The 26,662-nt window shown below is 36.7% G+C and overlaps 1 protein-coding gene across 1 annotated transcript in view; it reads right to left on the bottom strand.

Moving 5' to 3' along the window:
• Positions 1-1,471: 1,471 nt before the first annotated feature.
• Positions 1,472-26,662, bottom strand: part of NHLRC2 (NHL repeat containing 2) — a 37,763-nt gene continuing 12,572 nt past the window's right edge. The window contains exons 5-11 of the mRNA XM_027459739.3: positions 25,904-26,033; positions 16,127-16,226; positions 15,438-15,669; positions 14,852-14,974; positions 13,803-14,012; positions 12,312-12,537; positions 1,472-9,453 (exon numbers count right to left, since the gene is read on the bottom strand). Coding sequence (XP_027315540.3) covers positions 9,188-9,453; positions 12,312-12,537; positions 13,803-14,012; positions 14,852-14,974; positions 15,438-15,669; positions 16,127-16,226; positions 25,904-26,033 — 1,287 coding nt within the window. The 3' untranslated portion in view covers positions 1,472-9,187. The remainder of the gene's footprint in view (positions 9,454-12,311; positions 12,538-13,802; positions 14,013-14,851; positions 14,975-15,437; positions 15,670-16,126; positions 16,227-25,903; positions 26,034-26,662) is intronic.

Below are 26,662 nucleotides of genomic sequence, written 5' to 3'. Positions count from 1 at the left end.
CATTCGCTTACAGCAACTCCCATCTTTCCAGGGGCCATGCAACGTCAAGCAGGAGAATAGCTGTGTCTATAAGCACCCACACAGTGCAAACTGTGGCAGTTTACAGGCTACTATGGCCAACAGTGGTCCACAGCAGACCTCAATGCAGCAAGACCTGTTCCAGTAGCTAAGCTAGTTCTTAGCATCTCTGAAAAAAAAAACGACAAGTCTGCAAACAGTCTGTGACTCATCCAGCACAACATTTTTCATCTCTCTTATGTGCACAAATGGAATAAAAACAGGTCTCTTGTGTCCAGATCACTGGGTAAACCTGAAGCTGGAGAGTCTTCATGACTGCACACTGTTTTACCAAACCTCAGGTCCGTGAATGGTCAGTTGGCACCCATGGCTGCAGAGCCATGAAGGAAAGGGAGCATGAAACAAATTGTACTTGTTGTGTACAAGATTTTAATCAACTTGTAATGCCTTATGGCACACACATTTCATTACTTCCACATCTATGTTGATGTAAAGATTGACAGACAAGCCAAGCTTTGAAAGAAAAGATAAAATTTTTAATGTTTATTTTTCCATGAAAAAGCTTTACAAGGAGAAATAGGCTTCATAGGGGAGAAAATACATTCTTCAATCACTGTTTATTTGTTGAATTGAAATCTGAAGCTAGCATTTCTTCCACAGCGTATTTATTTGTTCTCATAATATTACAGGACATTTACCTTTTACTTAAAAAGGATCATAACCCATGAATATTGTTAAGAACTCTGTTAGGTGATGCTGTGTATGAAGAATCTCCACAATCTACATCAGCTGCAGATGATGTGCTTTCAGTTCTAATTCTTCCCATACTTTGTAGTAACAAATATAAAACATATCTTTTAAATGTTCAGATATTTGAAAGGCTTTGCATCATATGCAATGGAAAAAAAAAAAGAGGTTTAGTATCTCAAAGAGCAGACAAAAATATTCCCATGTCCTTAAAGCAACACTGTAGTACTCAAGGAAGAAAAAAAAAAAATTCCCCATCTTTCCATCTAAACAATACAAGCCACATACTAAGGTGTTAAGTGCTCAACTGTGACTTTCTTCACTAGTGCTATACTGCAGGGATTTTAAAGCATCCCAACAGCAGAACCTAAATGAAGTTATATGGTTTCATCACAGTGAGAACCAGACCCTTCATAGCTCCCTCTCCACACAGCTCTCTGCCATTTAAATAATCTTTGCTCATAGAATAGAAGAAACAAATGAAAACAACAACAACAAAAGCAGACCAAGTCCCTGTCCCTCAAATGTCAAGAAGAATCATCCTCGCCCTTCTAAATTAAAGTTTTAACCTCTGTCTCACTTGCATCCCAGCTTCTGCAAGACATTTGAAATCATCCTGCTAGGTTTGTTTTTAAGTGTACATAAGAGGTATGTTTGCAAGACAGAGAAAAAGCCTCTTGAAAGTAAAAGTACTTCATAGGAAGAGTAGCTTGAATAAAAAGCACTTTAATTTCAACTTAATTCTACAACATAACAGTGAAAAAAACTTTACAGCTTCTGAATTAGTACAGAATTTTAAAAAACACAAAACTCACAAATCATGAAGGTCAAATAAATACCTTATTTCAATCAACACTCCAGCTTTTCTACAAAGACACACTTTCAAGTATTTTTATTCAAGGCACTGATTTCTTCCTTCAGTCATCATGATGTAATGAAAATGCAGAATTTCTGTTGCATTGGACTGAACTACTAAAGATACTTGCTGGTAACCTTGGAGAGCCTGAATTTCACGTAGTTGCAGTTTTTCAATTACCTTATTTTTCCTTATTAATATCTATATACAATCACACAAATCCATCATAATTTAACAGTACAATGATTTACATAAGAGAAAGCTTTAAGTGCACTAATTTTCTTTTAAAAGCAAGACTGGATATTTTTGAAGTTAAATACTGAAGATATAAAACATTTAGCATTTCTGTTACGGAATCATAGAACATCCCAGGTTGGAAGGGACCCACAAGGATCATCGAGTCCAACTCCTGGCTCCACACAGGACTACCACAAAATCAAACCCAATGTCTGAGAGGTTGCCCAAATGCTTCTTGAACTCCGGCAGGCTGTCCCAGAGAGCAGAGCTCAGCGCCTGCCCCAACGCTCCCCTCGTGAGGGAGCTACAGGCCACCATGAGGCCTCCCCCCAGCCTGCTCTGCTCGGGGCTGAGCAAACCCAGGGACCTCAGCTGCTCCTCACACGTCTTGCCCTCTAGGCCCTTCACCATCTCTGTAAACCTCCTTTGGGCACTCTCTAACAGTTCTATGTCCTTTTTACACTGCTGTGCCCCAAAATGCAGAGTTCTTGAGGCAAGGCTGCACCAGCACAGAGCAGAGGGAGACAATCCCTGCCGTTGACCAGCTAGCAGCGTGGTGCTTGATGCCCAGCTGGCTCTTTGGGCTGCCAGGGCACACTCCTATTGACTCATATTCAGCTTGCCATCAACCAGAACCCCCAGATCCCTTTCTGCAGGGCTGCTCTCCAGCCTCTCATTCCCCAGTCTGTTTGTATACCCAGGATTGCCCCTTCCCAGCTGCAGAATCCAGCACTTGCTCCTGTCGAATTTCACTCGGTGATTGCCCAGACCTTTAATTTGTTGTGAGCTCTCTCCTTGCAGGCCTCTCTTCCCTTGAGGGAATCAACAACTCTGCCTGATCTGTCAGCTAATTGTTTACCCATCGTGTTGTGTACTTGCCAAGCTGTATGCTGGACATTGGAGAGAAACAATACTGTAAGCTTTGCTAAAATCCCCCCAAAATTACACCTACTGGCTTCCATTGGTCAACTAGATGAGTAACCTTGCTATAAAAGGAAATTAAATTAGTTAAGCAGGACTTTCCCCTCATGAACCCGTGTTGGCTATGTTCCACCACTCTAACTCTCAATTCCAAAATTTTAAAACCTGGAAGTTATCTGAAATAGCCAACTCTCAGCACACATTTCTTGAATGGATGGTTCAAAACCAGGTATTTCAGCTTCACCAAAAGCTTGAAGAACTAGCTCTTATTTATTTATTTTAAACATAAAACCAAATTGGGAGTAGTTATCTCACTTACTATGAAGTCTGACAATGTCCAGATGGGTTGAGTTTCTAAATACTCCATCAAGAAGGGAAAAATATATTGTGGAATATTGCTCTTCTGAGGCATGTTAAGTACAGAGCATTAAGTTAAGGTAGACTTATAAATAGATTTCTACAAGTGCGATTTCTTTAACTCAAAATTATCAACGTTATAAAGGAACTAAGCAAGGCTTGAAAAACACTTGTAATTCTTTTTCTTATCCCTAGAGCCTGCAGTTGGACAAAAAGTCCTCTCGTATGCTTTGAAAGCATTGGACCAACAAGGCAGTACACTAAACAACATGTAACTATAGCTGCACAAACACTCAACGTAAATCCAAGGTTTTAGTCTTTCAGCTGTATCAAAAGTATGTTACCCTGTGATAATAATTACGCACAATCTTCAACAAGATAGCAAGCTGGGGTATCTTTCAAATCACCTAATATTCTTAAGTATTTAATCTGCAGTTTCCTGAAACTAAGAGCCAAGAAAGTCCATGCATAAGCTACTCATGTTTGAGATGCTTTAGGAGATCTAGAAACAAATTCAGAACTTCATTGAATAGGGCCAGAGATAAAGGTAAAAAATAAAAATAAAAAATGATGGTAGCTGCATCGTTGTAGAGTTTGATGAAGTTGACTTGAGGACATAATCTTACTTTAATGTTACCTAGAACTATACGGAAGGGTTTAGACAGGTCCTGGATTTCAGTAACTATTAGCAGGTTATCTTAAAATAAAGAGCACTAAATAATCAATTGATTACATATTTTTTTCAGTGAGAGTAAGGGCTAAATTCTCACCTTCTGTATGGAGCAAAATTTTACAGGCCATAAAGAGGGATAGACCTAGAAAGCAGGTAACTCCAGAATGGCAGTACACACTAGGTCTATGCATTCTGAGGATCAGTGCTGTGCAACTCAGCTTGAAACCCTCACCTCATTTGCACCCATTTGGAATGAGCTGCCAGGTAACATTGTCCTTGAATGGAAGAGCCCTATTGCACTTTCTTTTTACACCCCAGCCCTAAAGCAGGGGAGGGGCAAGGGAATTATCCTACTTGGATCCATCTATGGTAATAAGATACTGGCCATATTTCAGTCCTGGGGAAGCTACAGGAGGAAAAAGTAGACACAGAAACCTGACCAACTCCTCTCTTCACCCTAAACCCCCTCCAATATCATGACAAAAATCAAAATAAACCCAGAAATTCAAGTCATAGTTGTGTTGAATCCTTAATAAGAATGAAAGCTAATCTTTAACAAGAGAAAGTGATTTTACATACAACAGTTCAACATCTACAAAACTATCAGAAGAGCTGGGTCTGATGGAAGACAGCAGTCAAGCTTGGTTATATGAACACAACAGAATGTAAAATATTATTAGAAATATTTCTGAATTAATGATCTGCTGCAGAATGCGAAGCCAGAAGTGATGGTTCGACTAAAAAACAAAACAAAAGGTCTCACTTTTGCAGTGACTGTCTGCAACTAACTCTCACTATTCTTATATCTTCCTGATGAGGGACAGAGAAGCTCGTGTAACCCCTGACAAACTTTTTTCAGTGAAAATGATTATAATTAATTTTAAATACTACCTCTTTGCTAACTTAAATTGGTTATCTTAGCTGATTATACAAACAACTGAGCTGGCAGATTTGAGTGTGCAGTTACCATCAGGAAGGGTAAGTAATAAACTGCTACACATGGTAAATTCTTCTGTTAGAAGAAGTACAGCCTGGAGGACACACACACACACAACCTGTTACAGCACCTCTCACACATCATACAGTGAAGAAAACTTACTTTTGACTTGCAACACAGTTTATGAATACACACTTCTGTGGAAATTTAGCTGCAATATGTCTTTGAGGTAAGTGTTAAGAAGGAACAGTAATTTTCAAGAAATGCGTAAATCTTTGCTATTGTCTGCTAAACTGTAAGCCATTTTAAACTAGATATATCATTGATAACTCTGCAAAGTCAAACATTTAAGGCTGTCATGTACATAGCAAACCTTGTTAGGAATCAAAAACTCAAGAGAACTTGAAACTGTGGTCAGTAATGCAACTCTCTTTGCTAGAGTAAATAGTCAATAATTAAAGGAGGAAAAAGACATGCCCCTGTACAAGAAGGGAAGTCACTTTGTTCTGATCATCTCCCTCCTCTAAGCAAGAGATAAGGAACAAGTTTTTCTTGATGCTCTCACAAAAGATACTTTTACTTTGAACTACAAGATTTTCCCATTGGAATAAAAAAGTGCGTAAAGAATATATATAATATACTGAAAGCCATATGCACTTTTACTCTGGCTAAACAATTTACCAAAAAAAAAAAAAAAGAAAAAAAAAGTGCTGTTCCAGGAAAGCAAATACTAGAACTAAAAACTGCAAATGCCTCTGAATTTCTTTCCATTATACAAAGCAAGCATGACCAATATTCTTTAGAGATTTGCTACAGTAATTTATGACTTTATAGGTCTGATGCAAAACCTATTAAAGTCAGTGGGAAAGCATGATTTGAAAAGGCCTTGAATTACATACTGTTACTGTAAGATACAAATCTGGGAATGCTGAGCCATACCAATATGCTGGTAGTGGAATTTTTAGTTGATTTTTTTATTTTTATTTTATATCAGGAAACACTATAAACTACATTACCATACAAATAGATAGCAGCCATCTAATTTATCAGTATTTAGAGACAGTAGTAAAATTTCCCATTTTTCTGAATTGTATTTTGAAGATGGTTTCTGGTAACTTAACTGAAACTTCTGTAGCTTGTACAAGCTATTGTTTTTGCCTGTCTGGTTACACTTATGGCACTTCTTGCTTTAGTGTAACAGCATCTTCTAAACCCTGGAGAAAGCAATGGAAATAGCATCCCTTTTGTAGAGTAAAAGTAAACATCATAAGCCTTTAAAAAGCATGTTATTCTAATTATAGAACATTCAAATGTCTGTACGCCACAAGTGAAACATAAGGAGGGACTCAGTGATGTGTGTGCTATTCCTTGGACAAAAAAAGTTAGGCTATGTGATAAACGCCAGTCATAGTGAATGCACAGACTGAGGATCAGAAGAACCCCAGTAACATCATCAGGAAGAACCGGAGCATGCTGAGAATCAGCTACATCTCAGAAGATGGAGAATGATAACAGCAGTGTCCTTGCGTGAAACCCGCTAAGACAAGTCAGGGAAAGAAGCTCTCCCTTGTAAACTGAAGGGGATATTGCATAGAATGGTTTAGAACTTATGGGATGCAGGGGGAAAAGCATTCCAGGACATTCACCTTTTTCAGGTCAAGTTTTTGAGATGGTCTCACACCTTCTGTCTCTTTTTTAGGGTAAAGCTAAAGTTCAGATTCTAGAAATAGAATCACAGAATCATTTAGGTTGGAAAAGAACTCTAAGATCATCTGCTCCAAACCTTAACTTAGCTCTGCCAAGTTCACCATTAAACCCCCTGGTTAGTATACACCCCTCAGTTTATACAGGATACAGTCAACTGCTGCAAGACATGGACTTAAGAGAAAGAAAAAAAAAAAAAGGTTCAAAAACATTTTCCTACTCCCTGCTAGTAAAGCAGAAATTGTTTTCACTACTTAAAATACGGCTACAACTAAATCTTTAAAGGTCCTTTACAGTCTGATCCCAGACTTCAGCTTGATGCTTATGCAACAGTTTTCCTACTATCTACTATCACACCTTCCCAATAAGCTGCAGTGGTTCTGAATGCATTTACACACAGTAAATAGAAAGTTGAATCTTGAAAACAAAAAGGATATGACCCTTAAACATTTGTTTATATTTTCGATATAAATGTATGTATATGTCTACTACACCATATTTAAACACTATACACTGTAGTTAAACAAAGTTAGGAATACATGGCCTTTCCCTACATTAATTAAAGCAATACTTTAATTAAAAAGTGTCATTAAGATAACAGATCTGTTGCGACTTTTTTCTGTATGCCAAAATACAAGGTAGAATTTGATGGTCTTGTCCAATCAAAACAGACAAATATAATTTTAGTTGGAAATGAGAGTGGGAAAAAAAGACAACAACAACAACAAAAAAACTTATCTGGTCAGTTGTATACTCAAGATAACTGTAAGAATTTAATTTGTTATTCTGAACTTCTGAAACTAACGCTTTCTTTTTACAGTAAGCAACAGAAAAATTGTGAGTTAGCTGGAAGCTTATCTAAGGTTTCCTGGCTACCACCCAAAGTTAAATAAACAACAACAAAAACTCTTAAAGATTTGTAATAAAGTGTGAGAAGTGATTAATGCCCTATAATCGGTTTCTTTACCTTCATCCTTTCAACAGCATTTGCAATTTGTGAACAAAGTAGCAAAGCTTTATCCTTCTTCAAAATGGTATGTGAGATTGAGAGGTTTACTCAAAGGAACTGAAACACTGAATTAGAAAAGTTGCTTAAAAAATAAACACAAGAAAATAATAGTTCAGTCCCTGCCTTGCTGACAGGTGAGATAACTACAATTTCTGGTACTGTAGAGAACTCACAGATATGCTGGCATTTCAATAGAAGGAAAAACCACACCAATCCACATGGTTCCCTTAAAACAAAAGCCTCTGGAGTTCATGACCAACATTTCAATCAGTTTTCAATTAGGAATGAGCAACAACAAATCATACCAGGAGTTTACTGACAGGTGTCAGGAACAATGGTGACTGCTTTAGAAAAGACACCATAACAATTCTTTCACTACTATACATCATACTATACGTAAAAATACCATCTTCAAATTTAAAACAAGTTCACCTTCTCAGAACTGATCCTCATAATCAGAGCACTGGACTTAATCCAATTACACTTAAGCACTGTGGAAATCCTTCCAATTCAATAAGAAAATTGCACATCCTCCCATACTCCTGCTACTTCCTATGGCAAATTGATCAAATTTTACTCACAAAACATTTAACCACCAAAGGCAGAGTTTTGGGAATACAGCTTCAAATCAAAGCACTTCACTCAAAGACTGAATCACCAGTTTTCTAGCAAAAGCTCAGAACCTCTAGACACAAATGCAACCATCCATTATTAAATGTACGGTTCTGATTCAGAGGCCACCATAACAAATGGGTGGACAAACAGCAACTTCAAAAGACTTTGAATCACACATTAGGAGTGTAGCGTCATTCTTAATATTGTATGCTTCCAAGACAGAAGTCTTCAGACTGGGTTTTACAAAGAAATCATAAAAGTGGAAAAGGAAAGTGATTCACCTGCTTGAAATGGTTGACATTTAATTTTTGCAGTTTAGATAATCAACCATTTTCTACCACTTACATAAAATGTAAATCAGTATATATCAGAAAGATTCCAGCATTTTCTTTTTCTTTACAAATATACGCACACATTAGAGAGGCACATTCTTTGTTAGAAATCAGCATGATTTTTTTTTTTTGTAGGAACTCAAACATTTCCTTTCACAGAAATTTTTCCATGAAACCGTGCTCTTCATATAAGGCAGTCATATCTAGTTAAACAAAACAATCAGTTTGCATAACATTAGAGCTGCACCTAGTTTAAGATGTATTTTCAAAATACATGTGTCAAAAGTGCCACTACAGAGAAATAAGCAAGATGCTCCTTTTACAGCCTGGAGAAAGAAACTATTAGGTTTGACATTCTATTAAAATTTAAGGGCACAAAAGGAATCTCTAACTGTTAGTCTGAAATGATCTGATTATTCTAACAGTACATATAGTGCAAAGAATTTCTTACAGTGTAATCACAAGGCAATACTAACTCTTTCAAAAGGACGTTAAAAATTTTTGCTCATTGCTTAGAATGGCGTACGTCCAATGTATTCACAACTGGCAACGGAGTCTGAAGTATTACAGTATCATTGTTTCTACTGTAATGAAAATAAATCAGGTTGTGATTATAAATTTTTATGTTAAACTGTAAGGAATTCTACTGCATTTTACCAAGAATATTATTTCTTAGGTTTGTCATAAGCTCCAGGAAAATGGCCAATGGAGAAAAGTTATCTATCCATATTTTCTCCTACAGTGGAAAGCAAAATAAAGCACCACATTAGCTGGCTTTGGGTTAGTTAGTTAAAAATGTGTATGTTAGTTCAACTTGAGTCAAGCTGGCTTGGTTTTCACTTGCTATCTGTAAAGGCTGACTGAATGAGATTCCTTTCATCAAACAGGCACTGCTATCTTTGCTGCAATAGTAGAGGCACGCTTTGATAGCCAGGACAGCTTCAGCTGATAGACAGCTCCTTGGTAACTGAAAGGGAATGACAGTTTGACAGGAAACATCCTTAATTTTTCCAGACAGACTCTGTCCTTGAAGCAACCATGTATTATCTGCAAAAGAACAACAAATTTTATCATTAGGATATTTAATACCACGTCTGAAACCTATAGAAAACACTGATTTTGCTCATATGACAATATGACCTTTTTTCCATACAGAACATTACGGGAAATTTCCCCTCTGACTTTTTCAGTCTTGGGGAAAAAAAAAAAAAAAGGAAAAATAGTTTACAAGTGCTTCTTCAGTAGTCATTTAAAGGTAATCCACAGCTTTGCTTCACAAGTGTGGGTATATCTCCACAGTATACCTTAGCTAAATGCAATGAATCTGTAATTTGTCCTATACACTTTTAAGAGAATATTAAAATTTCTTCTGATACTTAAGCAAAACTCCTGAAGTTAATTGGTTGTTATATGCTTGTATTAGAGGCCTAATACTCTAGGTAAGACATCTGCCATAAATGCACAGAACTGCAGGTACTTTATCATATTTCCAAACAGAAATGCTGGCTTTATAAACAGGTTGCTGTAATTTAGCTATGTTCAGTCTGACTATTATAACAAAATTTGAGTTTTACATTTATTTAAATATTTAAGAGTACGTGAACTGCAAAATAAACTGCACAATGCATGTACCTACTTCATTGCATTGCACTCTGTAGTTTATTCTAAAATGAGATGGATGATGTGCTCTTTCTGGCATTTTTAAGAAAATACCTTAAATTTGGCTCTAGAAGTTATGAGCTTGAAATGTTTTGTTGAGTTTAATTTGCTTATCTTCTCCAGTTTTACTAACCCTTGAAGCTCTGACATGCATCTTCACCTCAACAATATTTAGAGATTTTTATAGGTCAAAAAGTGTGCTGGAAATAGTCTATTTGTACTCCGAAAGCATAAACTACAATAAGAAACTGCCTTAAATCATGAAGTGTATAACCAGATTGCAGGCCCTGTACAGTATTTGTTGATTGCTTTTAAAAACAACCCATTTAATTAAGCTACCACATGGATATATAGACACTTTGAAAGCTAGCCAACAAAGTATGAGTCAGAAGATGAGATGTTTAGCTTCAGATCATTTTAACTGCATCTACAAGCAGTAATGACTATTAACATGTATTTATTATTGTAAAAGACAATATGGCATGTAAATTCAGGCTGAGAACAATTACTCAGAATTTTAGAATCCTGCAGCATTTAAAAAAAAAAAAGAATGTTTTCCAATGCAGTATAGTAAATGAGCAAAAGTAATTGAAATAAAAATGTTTTGTCCATTGCTCCTAAAAATCTATTGAAGGTCCAAGCGGTGAAATCTCAACATCAAACACATGAAAACAAAACTAAATAAAACTATATTCTAGTTTTTTTTTTGCTTGTTTGTTTGTTTTTGGTTTTGTTTTTTTTTGGGTGTTTGGCAAAGCTTTCCTCTGCTCTATAATTGCTTATTTTATTTGGTTCCTCTAAGAAGTAATAGATAGTTCTCTGTGCATCACCTACTTTTAGGGTGCATAAAGTCTGACAGCAAATGTGTTTACGATGTTCAGAAATTTCTCGGAGTCTGAATGAAAAGCATCCTCCCTTCACCCACAAAAGGCAAGTTCACAATGACAGTCTTGCTTAGGCACACAAGGTGAGGTACAAGATACTTTTTAGAAGCCTTGATTCCAGAGATGAATAAATTATTCCTATAGCATGAGCATACTAGACTTAAAGCAAATGAATCATACCTGAGTAACTGAATAACCAGACAAAACTGTTTTGACACAATGTGAAAAAAATAGGGGTTATTATGTATATCAGCTTCCATAGGGTACATTCATTTCAAATGGTACTTCCAAGGGCTCTGACAGATACTCCCTTCTGAGCACAGCTGGAACACTGGAAAGCACTGTCTCCAAACACTTGCTAAGGGTCACCCTGAGCAAGAAGGGGTTTCAGATAACCTTACAATTTTTGTACTGAAAAGAATTTTAAGAAACACATTCACAGAGTTTATTCTACTGGTCATGCTTCGTGCATAGCAATATCTAGTGTAAGGATGGCAACGATGGCTAGAATTAAAGCACTCCAGTGACATGCCACGTGAACATGTTCCATGTGTTCTTTTAAAATACTTAAGAGTTGAAAGAGATTAATTAAGCCTCTCGACGCTGCTCAAACATTAAATATTATTCCCATTTCACAGTAACCAAGGCATGCAGTGACTGTAAGTATTGCCCAAGGCCACAAAGGAAGAGCAAAAGTGGCCTGCAACAAATGTCAATTATTTCTGCTGCCTTGACATACCAAACTTTTCCTCCTATATTTGAAAGCATGCCTTGTTATAGAAATATTCAAGTGCAAATATATATATATATGAATTACAACAAAGTAGGTTCAAAGTGGTTAGCTAGAAATTTACTTCAAATAATTTTTTGAAGAGACAGAATGAAAAATGGGAATCTTTCTGGAATATGCTTCAGGTTCACAGTAACCTTTCTCCCAGAAGCAGACAGTAGGGCTGGGCTAAGCCTTTCACGGAGACAGAGTGGTGAGAGCAAAAATCTAAGGAGGAAAAAGCTCAGCTGTTTTGGGAGCAGTTCCTCTGCAAGCCCTCACCAGCAACTTGTTTAAAGGAGGTTTTAAAAAAAAAATATTAATGCAGCATGCATTAATTCAAGCAAGAAGCTACAATTATCAAGTTCCTTTTTTTTTAATTTATTTTTATTTTTAATTCTTCCCACTCCAGCTGTTCAATGTATCAACACTAAACAACATTTACCACATCACAGTGTTGTACAGGAACAGACTGGGAGGGACGTTTTGGTTCATCAGACTGAGATCCCTTGCACGGAAAACACATCCTGATATTATCTACTTTGTTTCTTATCTACTTCTGTTCAACTGATAAAACAACACAAGCACTTTACCTTCTGCTGTGATAAACCAGGCGTTGGGTGCTTCTTCATTCAGTGTTGAATCTGGAGGGAGGGTCAACTTCAATAAAAACTGAATTGTCTGGCCAGGAGCTACGGTCAGTGGATGAAGTTGAATGTTTGGTGCAGATTTAGGCAGTTTTGGAAGGTTTGCTGTTTTGTCCTTTTGCACAGGCAGATGATCTGGAACATCGCACATTTCTGGATTCAGGATAGGCAACTATCAGTAGAAAGCAAAGTATTAATTTTCATTTGTCCTGGTATAGCAAATAGACTTTCACAATACAATCACACTTTGATGGCTGACATGGACGAGGAAAACCAACACGTGACAATATGGTTGCTGTACTGAAACTTTCTGATGGAGCACAATAATACTGCAATGACACGAACACAAAGGAGATGACAAAATAACTTTTTTTTTCTTAAATAACTTTTAAATGTAAGAGATAAAACTGATTGATACGGATAAAAATATTTACTATTAAAATCATAAAATCTATATCTACTTTACAAAATCCACTACTTCAAGTATCCTTTAACTTAATTATTTAACATTTGCATTACATTTTTATTTTAAATAAAGTTTATAAGCATTTTCTCCCAATGGGGTGGTAATTGTATCCTTTGGCAATAAAATCCAAGATTCTAACCATGCAGATTATGCAGCAAAGTAAAGGAATATTTCCCAGAAAAGGCTCCAAGTTATTACATGGCATGGAAATTTAAATATACATTAAGATTGCATACTATTAAATGCAAGAAGCTTAAAAGAATACACTAAGATTATTATCTCATATACATACACATGAAAACACCAAGACATGGTATCATTATAAGACAGACAGTACAAATTTGTTTTGCTTTCATGTTTACCAGCAAATTGAGCACTGCTGTATTTGAAAGTGGTTCCAATTCGACAACTTGAAAGCCCCAAATAAAGAATATATAAAATTCTGCATGGCACTCATTAAAAGTTAAACACCATTTAAATGTAAATTTTAAAGTTCAGCAAAGAGTTCAGCACCATAACAGTAAAACAAAGACATTGCTGTATCAACATTTTTGTCAAATTTGGAAGAATTTGGATTTAGAAACCTGGGTTTGGAACTATAAGAGAGTGATGACAGCTCTTCTGCTCTCCCCACAGATGTCATGTTAAATAAACTGTTGTTGACTTTTCTCTCTAGATCACCGTTGCAAGTTAACTTTGTTGTATTTTATATTCTCAGTATTCTGCACAGTTTTGAATATTTTTATGTGAAACGTTTTACATGCAAAAGTTGCTTTTCCATGAATAGGGCTATCAACAAGCATGCTAACAGGCAATGCTTGTTTGCTAGATCATCACAAAATATTAGGTGAATATAACTACTGTCCCCAGAAAGTTTATTAGCTATATGATTTTTCTACCACTTACTAAAGTCTGCAATAGTAATTTACAAAGAAACACCACTATCAGCCTGTTTAATAAATATTACTTGCCATGGAAAGAATTTTTGTTTCCAAATCCAGCACTTTAATCTGATGATTATTTGTGTCTGCAACATACATCAGGCGGCCATTCTCTTCAACACACAAACCTCCTGGTTCTTTAAAAGTTGACTGTGTAAAGCTGGAACCAATAACATTGCTTGCTTCTCCTGTGCCTGCCAGGGTAGCGCAGTTCTTTGTTTTGGGATCTACAACCTTAATCTAAAACAAAAACAAACAAACAACCTCTCTGAAAAAACTACCAGAATGTGGAAGTTCTTCATTATCTTACATCCTGCATTTTCAGAAACCAACATTAACTTTGATTATCTTAGGTAACAAGCATGTGTCCTGGAAGCTATGTTATCATACTTTATCAAAAGACATCTCCCAGCTTGCTTCCTGGTCTTCATTCAGTGTTGTCCTCCAAAGGCACCTACCTCTTTGGTATAAAAGTATGCTTGCTGATCAGCTTGGCTTTTAACAAGTATTTAATTATATAAATATCTTATTCTGTAAAACAAGACAAACTACTTATTTTTTAATATATTTAATCAACATACAGTTAGGAACCTTATAGACATTAAAGCTTGAGAACAATAACACAGAACAACCTGTCTCATCTTTGAATTCCATGGGGGTAACCCAAAATACCTCTCAAAACATGAGTGTTTTTTTGAGGAAAGAACAAGTCCTCTTGCTTTCCTGGTTTTATCAAACCTGCAGTATTCCTGACTAACCATTCCTAGCTGTTTTGCCCCAGATCAGTTTCTTTGGAAAGATATAATAAAAGGGTCTTTAGTTGGATATGTAAGTTGGTACAAATTCACCTTCCCCAAGGGGCTGTCATATCAACACAGCAGCATACAACACCAAAACAATGGGTAAAGAGAAGGACCCATAAGGGAAGGAAGGAAGGAAGGAAAAAGAACTCACAAAAGAATTCTTATCCTTTCTTTCTTCAGCTCAACCAAGTATAGTCTTTGTATGCTCTGAAAATAAACTCTCGTAGTAGTAAAAATTGTAAAGCCTGCATATGTCAAGCTACTATATATGCTTACCTTATGATTATAGGAATCTGCCACATAAAGCAATTTTCTTTTCTTGTCCCATGTTATTCCTAGGGGATGCTGCAGCTTCGCATTTATGCCTGCTCCATCCACATCACCAAAGGCAAACAAGTTCTGGAAAATAATATTATTAAATTAAAATATTTGATTACTCAATGTTGACGTGAATTTAAATGATTGTAATTAAATGGAAATTCACTGAGAAAATAAAAAAAAACAAAAAACAAGACAACTTTATAACAAGGATACTGAGAACTAGGAAATAAGGATGCTAGTGATGGAAATGGAAACTACCACATTTAAATTATCAATATGAATGCAGCTGGCTTTAATAACACCACAGTACTGTTTCAGTTTGGCTATTTTATAAGTAGGTGAAGTAATTTTTGTATCTGAGGAGCAACGCTCTGCACTACAACTTGAGCACCACGACTGGTACACATTTGCATTCCAAGCAGTGAAGTTAAGAAACTGATGGCCACGGAAACTAATTTACCCTCTCACCCCAACAGTGGTTCCTCCAGGTCAGGCTTGAGGAATATTAGTAGGGCAGTGTGGGGAAGTTTGAAGTGATTACCAATGGATCTCTCTCTCCTCCTACAAGGTGCTTCACTGCTCCATCTTTCAGAGAGATTGTTCGCACGGTGCTGCTCTCACTGTCTGCTACAAAAAGGCAGTTCCACGGTTCCTCGGAAGCCAGAGAGAGACCTGAAGGTTGTGCAAAGCCTGCCTTATGAGGGTAGGTGTTGTTTCTGTTCTCTTCATTTCCACTCCCAGCAAATCGAAGACAGGTTCCTTTCTTTAAATCACTAAATGAAAATAATACTCATATTCAAGAACAAGTCTGAAATACTTGTGACATTATGCATGAACAGAAATCACGGGAAAAGCACTCGTGAATTATAAAACCAAGAAATTATTCCATGCCTTTATGCTAACTTTTTTCACCTTAGTTTATCATTTATCACTAGGTGATTCAGCAAATGCAATGAAAAGTACCATTGAATTATATGACTGTACGTTACCAAGTCATAGCTTTATAGCTAAAGCAGAATATTTCATTTCATCTAACAGACGTGGGTAAAAGCAGGCAGGCTTTAAAGGACACAAGCCTTTTAAGTCTGAAGAGAAACAGCAAGCTTCAAGCTAAGTACAGGTTGAGAAAAATTACTTTTAGATTAATTGGATTATCTCTCACTGTGGGGTTTGAAGGCTGTTTATCCAGACAAACAGCAGTTTCACGTGTCTTGTATTAAAACCGCTTACCTTCCCTTTGGCAGTTTTCCACCTTCCAACATCAGTGCCCATATCTGATGCGTGCCTGCCATCGCTATCCATAAAACATCATCTTCCTGGGTCTCTGAAACTTTTAAAGAAATGGATGTATAAGAACAGATGAAAAAACCTCTTTGGGAATGCTTCATAAAACAAGTCAACAAACCAACCCTGCCATCCCCCTAACTCCGGCTCACCATTTGCCACAGGGAAAAACAAACAAACAAGCCACAGAGCGAGAGAGTGAGAGAAAGTCTTTCATTTCTGAAGAAACCCGTTACCGCTCTTTTATTCTCTTCCTAAGGATATTAAAAACACAATTTTTATATCTTTGCCTGGTAAAGACAATACTTCAAACAGAATTTGCTCTTTGCAAGATTTTGCTATTGGCTCCACATTTCACCTGTTATTTTGGCATCATACTGGTCAACAAATATGTACATGTTTTTCCTAAGCTATGTTTTTGGGGTGTTCCTTTAAAAACAAACAAAAAACCACCACACACTATGCTGGTGACAAAATTAGATGTTCCAAAGTGCTAATAAGAACTGTTAACACATTTTAAGACAAATAACAATGGCAGTACCTTCCAGACCATACACTCATGCTAGTTCCTGGTCATTTATCCTGAATATTCTGATGTTCTAACCATACCACACGTAACAGTCCCACTGAAATCAGAGGTACTACTAATGACAGTAAAGAGGACGTATGTAGTGTTTTTAAGATAACAGAATTGATGCTTGGGCATCATGGAAATTTACGCTCTGTAGAGCAACAACCACTGTTCAATCAATCAGAGAAGTGTGATGTGTGCAGTTACTGATTTTCCTCTGCACTACCCGTCTGGTTTCCAAATAGTACTCCCTATTCACATGTGCTATCACAAATGAAAGATGCAGGTCCATGGAACAGCAACTTTATCAAGAAGGTTTCAAGTGTGTATCAAGCATCTAATTTTTTCAACTCGAAGTATAACATCAATATTCACCAATCCAAACCTATAGAAAGCTTTTCTAGGTAACACTTCACAAGTACAAATGGAAACAGAAGAACATAAGTGCTCTACAGCTTAAAATATAGCATATTACAGCATAGCAATGCATGAATTGTGAAAGGATGTTAAAAAAAATAATTATCCTTTTCTGAAAAAGCTAAGGAACAAGAAAGTTGACATCTAAAAACTGAATTAAAACATGGCCAGTGTTACCTAACATTTTAGTAGTTCATAAACATTGTATAGCTCTCTCTGATCTAGTTAAAAACAATATTAAAATATTTTCCTAAATGAATGTATTGGAATAGCTATTAGCTAGTCAACAGAAAAACACTTAAATTGCCCACACAAGCTTTTTATTCACATGAATTTATAAAAACGTGCATCTCATACTTGTTCCTGCAAACAATCTCATGGTCCAGCCCCTGCTACCCTCCCCATTCCTTATCGGGGGGTTCAGAATAAAAGCAGTTATATGTAAAATGCTCGCAAACATTTTAAATCTGTGAAGTTAGTGCAAATCAATCTTTCTAAAATGAAATTGCCACTATCCCCCCAACTGAGATCCTGCTGCTTTTCTTTCAATCCTAAATCTTTCTCACATTACAACTGCAAGCAGAAAAAAAATAGTTTCCTATCTCCAGAATCAATTTCCTCATCCTGTGAGCCCTCCTCAGAGTACCATTGGTATGGTTTTAATGCAGTTTATCTTCTGCCTTTTCTGTTTCTTGGATCGAGATACAAGTTTCCAAGGCTGCGATCAAAGGAACTCGCTGACTCTCTCCTGCACTTCCACATGGCTCCATGTCTTTACACAAACTGGAGTTCCAAGAATAAATGTCAGACTTCCAAAGCATGTAAAAGCTTTTTGTTGAGAGGGAAGGTTTTCAAAATGAGTTGGAAAACAAATGTTTTAAGTCTCCAGCCACGTTTCCAAAGTATTGGTAATACCAAGACACACACCCCAGTCACCCTAACAAAACCCCAAAAGACAGAATCCCCTTTGGTTAGAACTTGTTTCTGTAAGATTCAAACCAAGAAAATTGCTTAGGAAAACATTTCACTACTTTCCATACAGCACACAATCCATTTCCAGGATTTTGCTTCCATACTGCAGAGCTTGCATTTTTCAGATGCTGCTACTCTGAGTACCCCAAAAGATCTACAGTAGAATCCCTGGTAAGCTCAGAAAGGGAGCTCTTCATCTTGCTACGCGGTGCCATCCATACTGAGGGATGTCAGAAAAACCTTTGTTCATTATTTAATATTCACTTCATCCAACAATGAAACGAAGGAGTAAGACTAGAGCCGAGCACTTCAGAAAAACCTATTCCATAAAATCTAATTTCTGTAATTCCGCCCACTCGCACTCCTCTGTGACAGCTCCATGGTGAAAACATGAAAAGGTGTCTCACTCTAATTCCGCACACCAAATGCCTCTTCGAATAGGAGCAAAATGTATCAATATTCATTCAAATTTTACAGAATATGCAAGATCAATAGTGACAAGGTCCTTTCTTCAACTAGAGAACATGACGGGAAATGTAAGTAGGAACTCTGCAATTGCAAATTTTAACACAAATATTTTCTTCTGGCTAGCAATTAGAACAAAGGGAATGGGGAGAGGCATGGGAACAGTATGAGCATACTGAATTGCGGAAAATATGTCAAGAGCTTTCATCAAAAAAAATTATACAAAACCAGAAAAGTAAAAACAATTCATATGGCTGCAGAGATAAGGTATTTTATCACACAATGGTCCTGACACTACAGAATTTAATGTTTTATCTTCTGAAACAAAAGATAGAAACCTTCTTTGAGGATAAAACAATCTGGAGACATGCCACCATTGTCATCCCTGTACTGTGCTTGCAGGAGAAGGGGGACAGGGAGAACCAACATGTTAAAGTTACGATAATGCCATCATTACCATAACTCCTTATCGTCCCTGAATGGAAAGAAATTATTTTTAAATAATTTATTACAAAGCAACATAAAAGAACAAAGCATTTCTTTTACATTGATTCAATTAAGCGCCACATTCCAAACTATCTCAAGCTGTTTTAAAAATCCAGTTGAGTTTCTCCTTATTAGGGTATGGACTTTCTTATCTTTAGTGCTGCCTGTATCAAAGCAAAGTATGGCTTACAAATACGATATACTTATGTTATAAAGATTCACTACTAATGAACTAGAGCTCTGAATGCTCTTGTGTGATGTAGGATGGTATTTCAGTGCTTTTCAAGTTCCTGAGTCCGCCTCTGCTCTATATCCATGTTTTAAGAATTACCAGTCCTGTTTGTACACACGCACAATTTTAAGCAGTTCAATAACGACCTTTTTAAAGACTATTTCTGAGTAAATCTGAGCACACAAAAAAGACTTTAACAGCAGGCAACAACACCTGTTTGGAGAGACCCCATTCCCAGGACTACTACACAAATCCAGCTCCCCAGTCTGGGGACTGCAGGCTAACTTCCAGACTGAGAATGCAAAGTCTGGGAATTAAAGTCACATTTGGTGGCTGGCACTACTGTTATTTTCTAAATAAACTGAAGTTTGAAAATATTATTCCTGTCTACTGATTTTATCTTTTAAAGAAAGCAGTAACGAGGAAGAAGCCTGTTGCTACACTCATCCGCTGCAAAAACACAAGCAAAAAGGGCTGCTCAGCGGCCCCTCCTGCTCACAGACACATATGCTGCATACTTACGCATATGAATGCGAGTCGCGTCTTCACTTAAGTCAGTGAAAGTTTAGCAAATTAAATCCAAATCCAACTGACAAAACAACTAAAGAATCACTGGTCTTCAGTGAGACAGACGGCAAATCCCAAAAAGGAATGCTTTAGCACCAAGTCTGGACTGTTACACGTACACGTCATCCTTTTTGAAGGAGTAAAAATTCATTTTCTCCTTCTTCCTTTTTCCCTGTGCTACCCAGCACTCTTCCACTTACTCTCGTATCATGCAAAAAGCATAACCCTTTATGAAACCAAACGCTTTTAGAATTTTCCTCCTTAGTAAACTACCTCATCTCATCAAGGGAAATCTCTTGGATGTGGATATCGAGGGGATGTCATACAATGGGAGATAAAAGGGAGCTAAAAATATCTTTCTATCTCAAGTTTTCTCATTCAGGTCTTCTAACTGCAACGGCAATATATGCTTAAATAAATAAATAGAAATCCAAATTGCAAGCGATGGCATTTTTTAACGTGAAAGTGCTACTTTAGATTATGTAGTGTTGGGATACATTACTGTAACCAGTCTTTGCTTTCCTGTAGTTAGGTGTGTTATTCATTCCTATTTCAGAGCAAGCACATACACCTGAGGGTACCTCAGCACTGCACTCCCCCCATCCCCAACAGGCCTTGCACACTGGGAGCACTTTCAGCATCGGATTAGACCAGTTCAGAAGCGTGTCTCATTCTGACCCTAGCATGCCCAACAAAGCCTTTTTAAGACTTGTCAAAGATGTTTATTTTCAGCAGCTCTTCATCTGGAACTTTACATTGAAAACAGTATCTAGTACCTAAAACAACGTTTAGGAATCTGATCAGTAGTTTTAACTCCTGTATCACAAATATATATCTAATTCATGAAACAAAACATTCAGATTGTGGAAAAAAGCGAATAAGAAACCATCATTCCAGGTACAAATCTCATCATTTTATACAGAGGGCACATAAAAGGCACAGACTTCCAAATGTTACTGACTTTGACATCTGTTAAGATGCTAACTTTGCTAATCCAAATGTTTCTTTTCCTGCAGAAAGCAATCATCATCATCATCTACTTTGTCAAGCTTTAGAGAAGCCCAATTTACTAGAAAATGAGCCTGTCAAACTAAATTGTGTGGGATTGCTGCTGGAAATTCAGTCAGAGCTCCCATCGCGTTCTTATGCTATGTATATGTCGAAGGCATGCTTATACTAAAATATTAATGCAAATATCTGATTTCTTGACCTACTTCTACAGGAAACACGTGAAAAATTAATAAAGCCTGTTGCTTTACAGCCTACTGCTGTAAATTCAGCAAATACCATCAACCCTTAATCTCTTTATTTTGGTCTGGAATACAGGAATGGAGCATTCAGGCAACAGTTTAACTGGGTTACTGTACAGAAAGTTTGTTGGGGCGATCATATCAGCAGTTACTAGTTCTCTTAAGTTTCTCTCGCCTCAATTTTCCTTCAAATACTTAAAGGTAAAAAAGAAGAAAAAGGAAAAAGCCACACAAATGCCAGTTTAGGAGAAGGAATGAAAGCTGCTTAGGGATGACAGAATCTGTGCATAGACTTAGGTGAAGTTTTCACATGTCCTAACTTAATGTATTTGTCCCTCTTTGGGATTCTGCCAGCAGTACGAAGCTGACTGACCCACTCGGACAAGGCATGTAAGAACACAGTGAGCTTCAAAAACCCTCCCCAAACATTCCTCTATAGCTTTCTTCTTCTCTGCAGTCCTTTATTGCAACTACTTAATGTCACATTTCTCAAAAGATTTATTCTCCTCAAACAGTCGTTACACGGGAATGAAACCCTATAACATCTTCCATTTTACTTTAGCCTTAACTTTAATGAAGCTTCTTTTTCTTTTAAATTTGTCATATTTTATAGAAAAAATAATGACCTTTTGCAAGTAGATTTAGAATCTAGTTCAAGAAGAGAAGACAAACGATGCTTTCTAATGTCAGTGATGTCTCTAACGTGGTTTTCTGTGCCATTAACTTTTATAAGGACAGATTCAGCCCAAAACTGGGCATGGGATCTCTGAGCTTCTACTTTTGCACTGGAAACTGCTGAGGAGATGAGAAAGCCTTTTGCATTTCTAGTTAGTCTACACTGACACATCATGCAGTCATAGCACATATGCAACATACATTTAGAGCAATTCAAATTTTGAGTTGTCAAGAAAAATGGTTCCTAATTAAACCCTGATGATCTCAAAAGGAGCTCTTTTATTTTCAGCTCTAATCAAGGAAGATTCCTTTCATAAGGCAGAGAAGGCGAGAGCCTCAGATGAGACCAGACTAGAAGGGGAAAAAAAGTGACATGTAGAAAGCATGCTTTCAAGATTAAAAAAAAAAAAAAAAAAAAAAAAAAAAGATTTCCAAAAAAAAAGAAAAAAGAAGTATTTCCTCTGGAATGCAGTTGTACTAAACAATCCTCTAGCAGAAACACAAGAAAAAAATTGTACGTGCTTTTGCCTTTTAAGGGCTATAAAGATTGCACCAGTGTGATAAGGTACAGTACTTTAATTTCAATAATATCTACGTAAAACCTGTATTGACGTAAACATTTCCAACTAATTTGCTGAACACATGGGCAATACTGTGCTTGGGAGTTTCTATAAATAAAATACAACCATGAAATTTCAGGCTGGATTTTGGAATGTGAACCACAGAGTTATGTCACCAAGCACAGGTCATCGTCCTGTTCCTTCCAGCAAGAATGCAGCTATCAAGAACATTTCACACTCAGATCAACTTTGCATTTAAGTATCACTTGCTTTCAACACCCACTGAGTAAAAATAGAAGAGGACAACATAGAAAGCTAAAAAAGCACACAGTAATTTAATAATGTATTTTTAAGCTGCTGGCCTCCCCCCTGCATTGTGTATTTCCTACACATAGATTTGTGACACAATCTATGTCAATGCAAATTTCAGCACCACCTTCAACAGCAGAATTTAATCCATCGAGTTCACTCAAGACTGTTAAAGGGGGAGGGTAAAACACAAGTTCAGTAGCCACAATTAAAGAAATTAAAAAGATGATAAAGGAGAATACTGTCTACGTGAATGCCAGCAGTTTTTTGTCTTAACTCCCCTACCTTAGAGAGACATTTTTATCAGCTTTCTATTAAATTGTATTTCAGTCATTTAACCTCATGGAAGGTGACTGGGAGAGGGGCTGGAATTAGTCTTTAAGGTCCCTTCCAACCCAAACCATTCTATAGTTTTATGACCCACTTTGCCTCAAACTTCAGCAAAAATGGGGAAACAGAAGCTTATCATCTTGCAGAAATCCTCTGAGGATGGTTAGAAGAATGACAGCAGTATCTGTTCTAAAGATTAACTTGTCTATGCCTAACTTTTCTCCTCAGTATTTTCATATTTGGAATATATAGAAAGCAAATTCCAATCACACAGAAGCCTCTAACAATGGGGATACAACTGTTCTTGTCAAAGATGGTATCATACCCTTTCAGGTCTTGGTTTTGCTTATTAGATTAAATTAAAACTTTATCTTACGAATGCTGATTTCCAAAAATGTTTTCCAACGCGATCACAGTAAAACCAGATACCACAGTGCTGAACTGCACTGAAGTTAAGTCTGACTCTTAGCATACTGGGAGGCAAACTAACACACACAAAAAGTCATTCACTATTTCCTGCATTGTCAAGACAGATGTCAGCAACAGATTTGATGACTTCAGTGGGCTTTGAATCAGGCTTGATGTCATCTGGAATCCATGAAATACCAAAATGTTACAACTTAGCTTTGTATTTACTTCACACCTTTGACACCTTCTGCCTCAAAGTGATAATGACTTGTGAATACAGTGCTGGAGGATTACAGAGGGCTTTTCTTGGTTCTGTGAATGGCATCTTTCAGACGACGATTTGAATTAGTTTAACTTCACAACAAACAATACATTAAAAAATATAAGCAAACAATGAAGCCTTTTAACATATATTCCTGGCTCCCTGAGCACAATCTGTTTGGTTTTGTGCTTCATCTCGAGACAGTGTCTCAGTGAGCACCATTCGTTCATCTGCTCAAACCTCCTCTGATTCTTCCAGTTTCCTTGCAAACAGTGACTTAATTGCATCCTGCAGTTTTGGCCCCCTAAAAACACCCTTTTTAGATTAGTGTTACCGGGCTCTGGGACATTCTCTTGTTAACATTCTACTCAATATAGCCTTCTGTTTTGACATCTCTCTCTGGTCATATTTTTCTAATGAGATCTATGTAGATATTACACTCATTTACATATGGCAGGCAACTACCTTACCTTACTCACACAAAACCATATCAAAGCTCTAAAAAAACAATCTGAAAGCAGCCCTCCATTTTATCTATCTGACCTTTTACCCTCCCAAATAAGAAAACTAAATTGATTTGATCTCCTCTTAAGTGATGGGTTATATTATATTTTGTACAGATCTGAATAGCCAACTGACTGGTAGGATCTGATTGAGTATGAAAAAAAAAATCATACTGGTCTGAAAACAGTACATCTAGAAAGTTTGATTTTCATATAAACACTGATATAAATTCAGCAATGTTAAATAGCTCAGATGACTAATCCTTCACAGGTGACTAATTCAGTGATTACTATATTCATGTTGATAACAATCATATAATTTAACATTTCATTTAACAATCAGAGCTCTCAAAAATAAAAGTATCAGTGGATACTGGCAGAAGTAGAAGAAAGCATCATGAAAATGGTAAGCAAAATTAAAGGATATTTTGAATAGTTCTATTAGCTAGCTTAAATTTCTGATGCACTCGGGCAATACTTTCTGAGTTAGTGCTCCCCTCTGTTACTGATCTGCAAAACAGCTCTGTGACAACATCCCACAGCAATCAGCTTGCTGGTTCAAGATACAATGAAAACTACACCATCAAGTCCCACAGAAGTCTACTGGATCACAAAAGTGAAATCAGACTGGATAAAATTTATTAACAGCAACCTAGATTTGGTGAGATTCTCTTTCAAGTACTCCTATTAAGTAGAATTCCCTATTCCTTGACACCCTTAATTAGTAAGAATCATTGACAACCCTTTCAGTTTAGAGTGTTGTGTGTGTGTGTGTATTGTCATGTTACTGAAAGTGTGAAATGTGAAATTGATGCCTGTGGCTTACTTTAGTAGCCAAGGCTTTTGGTAGTACACTGTCTAAACTGGCAATGTATTTCTGCCAGAAGACTTCCATACAATCAGCATTCATGAACTAGCTTAAGGGAAATCTGTGTGTTTTTCCTTCCCTGATATAAGGGTTTTAAGCTACACTAAATCATTTTACTGTCATTAAGAAACTTGCATTTGCAACTTCTAAATCATACCGAGATGGAAATGTAAGAAACATGGCAGTTACTTGATGTAAGTCTCAGGAGTGTGTTAAGTTGATCAGAAAAGAAAACCATTTAAATCCTCAGAAGTTTATTCTTACATCCTATTATGCAAAGATTTTATTTTTATGCTCTCATGCTCGAAAGGTGTTTTCTGAGGTGTTCTTCTTCTATCTGTTTGCCCTCTGTTATGGTCTTGAGTCTAATGATTTCACATCGTCTAAACAGGAATAAACAGAAGTCACCAGATAAAATTATTTTTATTTCCTGAACTCAAATATTTACAAGTGGTAAGACATATCTGTATAGTCAAGGAAAAGAACTTTAGACAATGTTCCCTTCCTGTAAAATGCATCTGCTGCTTAAGCAATCCTGACATAAAGCACTGGCGCACCAAAGGTAATCACAATTCCCTTCTGCATTTGGACCTAATAACTACGTATCTTGCTACAAAATAGTTATGCTTCAGGTCAGGTACCAATTCACATTTTTTCAAGGACTTCAGAAACTTAGATGGAGCTGATAACAGCAGTGCAGTACTTGTACACAAGAAACCACTGTTTTTTAGACCCACTTGTAAAGTAAATATTTACTGAACTTCAAATTGTTACCAGAGCAGGAAAACATTTAACGAACACTTATGATGCATAAATGTGAGATGTTAAAAGTTCAACTGATACTATACCTGAATTACCAAAAACCACATCCCATGGAGAGCTGATAGGCTGCTCTTCTCCTTTTGCTCCACCTTCCTTGTCAACACCTTGTATCCCAATGCCTGCTACAGTAGTCACGATCTCTAAATCCAGGTCAATCTGCAAGAAGCAAAATGATATACGCTAAAGATACAACAGCACCTTGAGTTAATACAGAGGTAATACAGATAATCTGACCTAGCAATGTTTAAAACAGAGGATCTTTGCTTGCAACTAAAAACCAAATCCTAATACTCATTTATGAAGGAGAATAATTAATTTTACCATAATGTTTGCTGCTGGTGGGGGACAGCAGGAAAAGCAAGTGACTGAAATTTTCTTCCAGATGCACCAACAATGATCTGTCAAAATTTGGTCAGCAACTCTGGAAGAAAGTATCAACATTTTCTAGAGAAGTATTCAGATGGACAGTGGATATGGATGTTTCATTTTAGACTTCTTCTATAAAAAAAATCAGATATTGTAGAAGTACTTCCTATCTCTACATAAAATGATCTATACAAAACATTTTTGCAATTAATTTCATGTGTTGGAAAAAAAAATGTTTAATTTCTGCAGCCTAAATCCATTTATCTTTCCTTCCCCCTTTGTTTATAATCTAAGAGTTTCAATACTTCTCATGAATTTATTGTAATGATTATATAAAAAAAGGAGTCTTTCACACGTGTAGCATGAAAAATAACTTTTGGAGCAGTTTGCAAGGCCTGTGTCCTGCACAAACATTTGAA

The sequence above is a fragment of the Anas platyrhynchos genome, chromosome 6, assembly GCF_047663525.1.
Source record: "Anas platyrhynchos isolate ZD024472 breed Pekin duck chromosome 6, IASCAAS_PekinDuck_T2T, whole genome shotgun sequence".
NCBI classification, from domain to species: Eukaryota; Metazoa; Chordata; class Aves; order Anseriformes; family Anatidae; genus Anas; species Anas platyrhynchos.
This window is presented reverse-complemented; position numbering and strand designations above follow the sequence as displayed.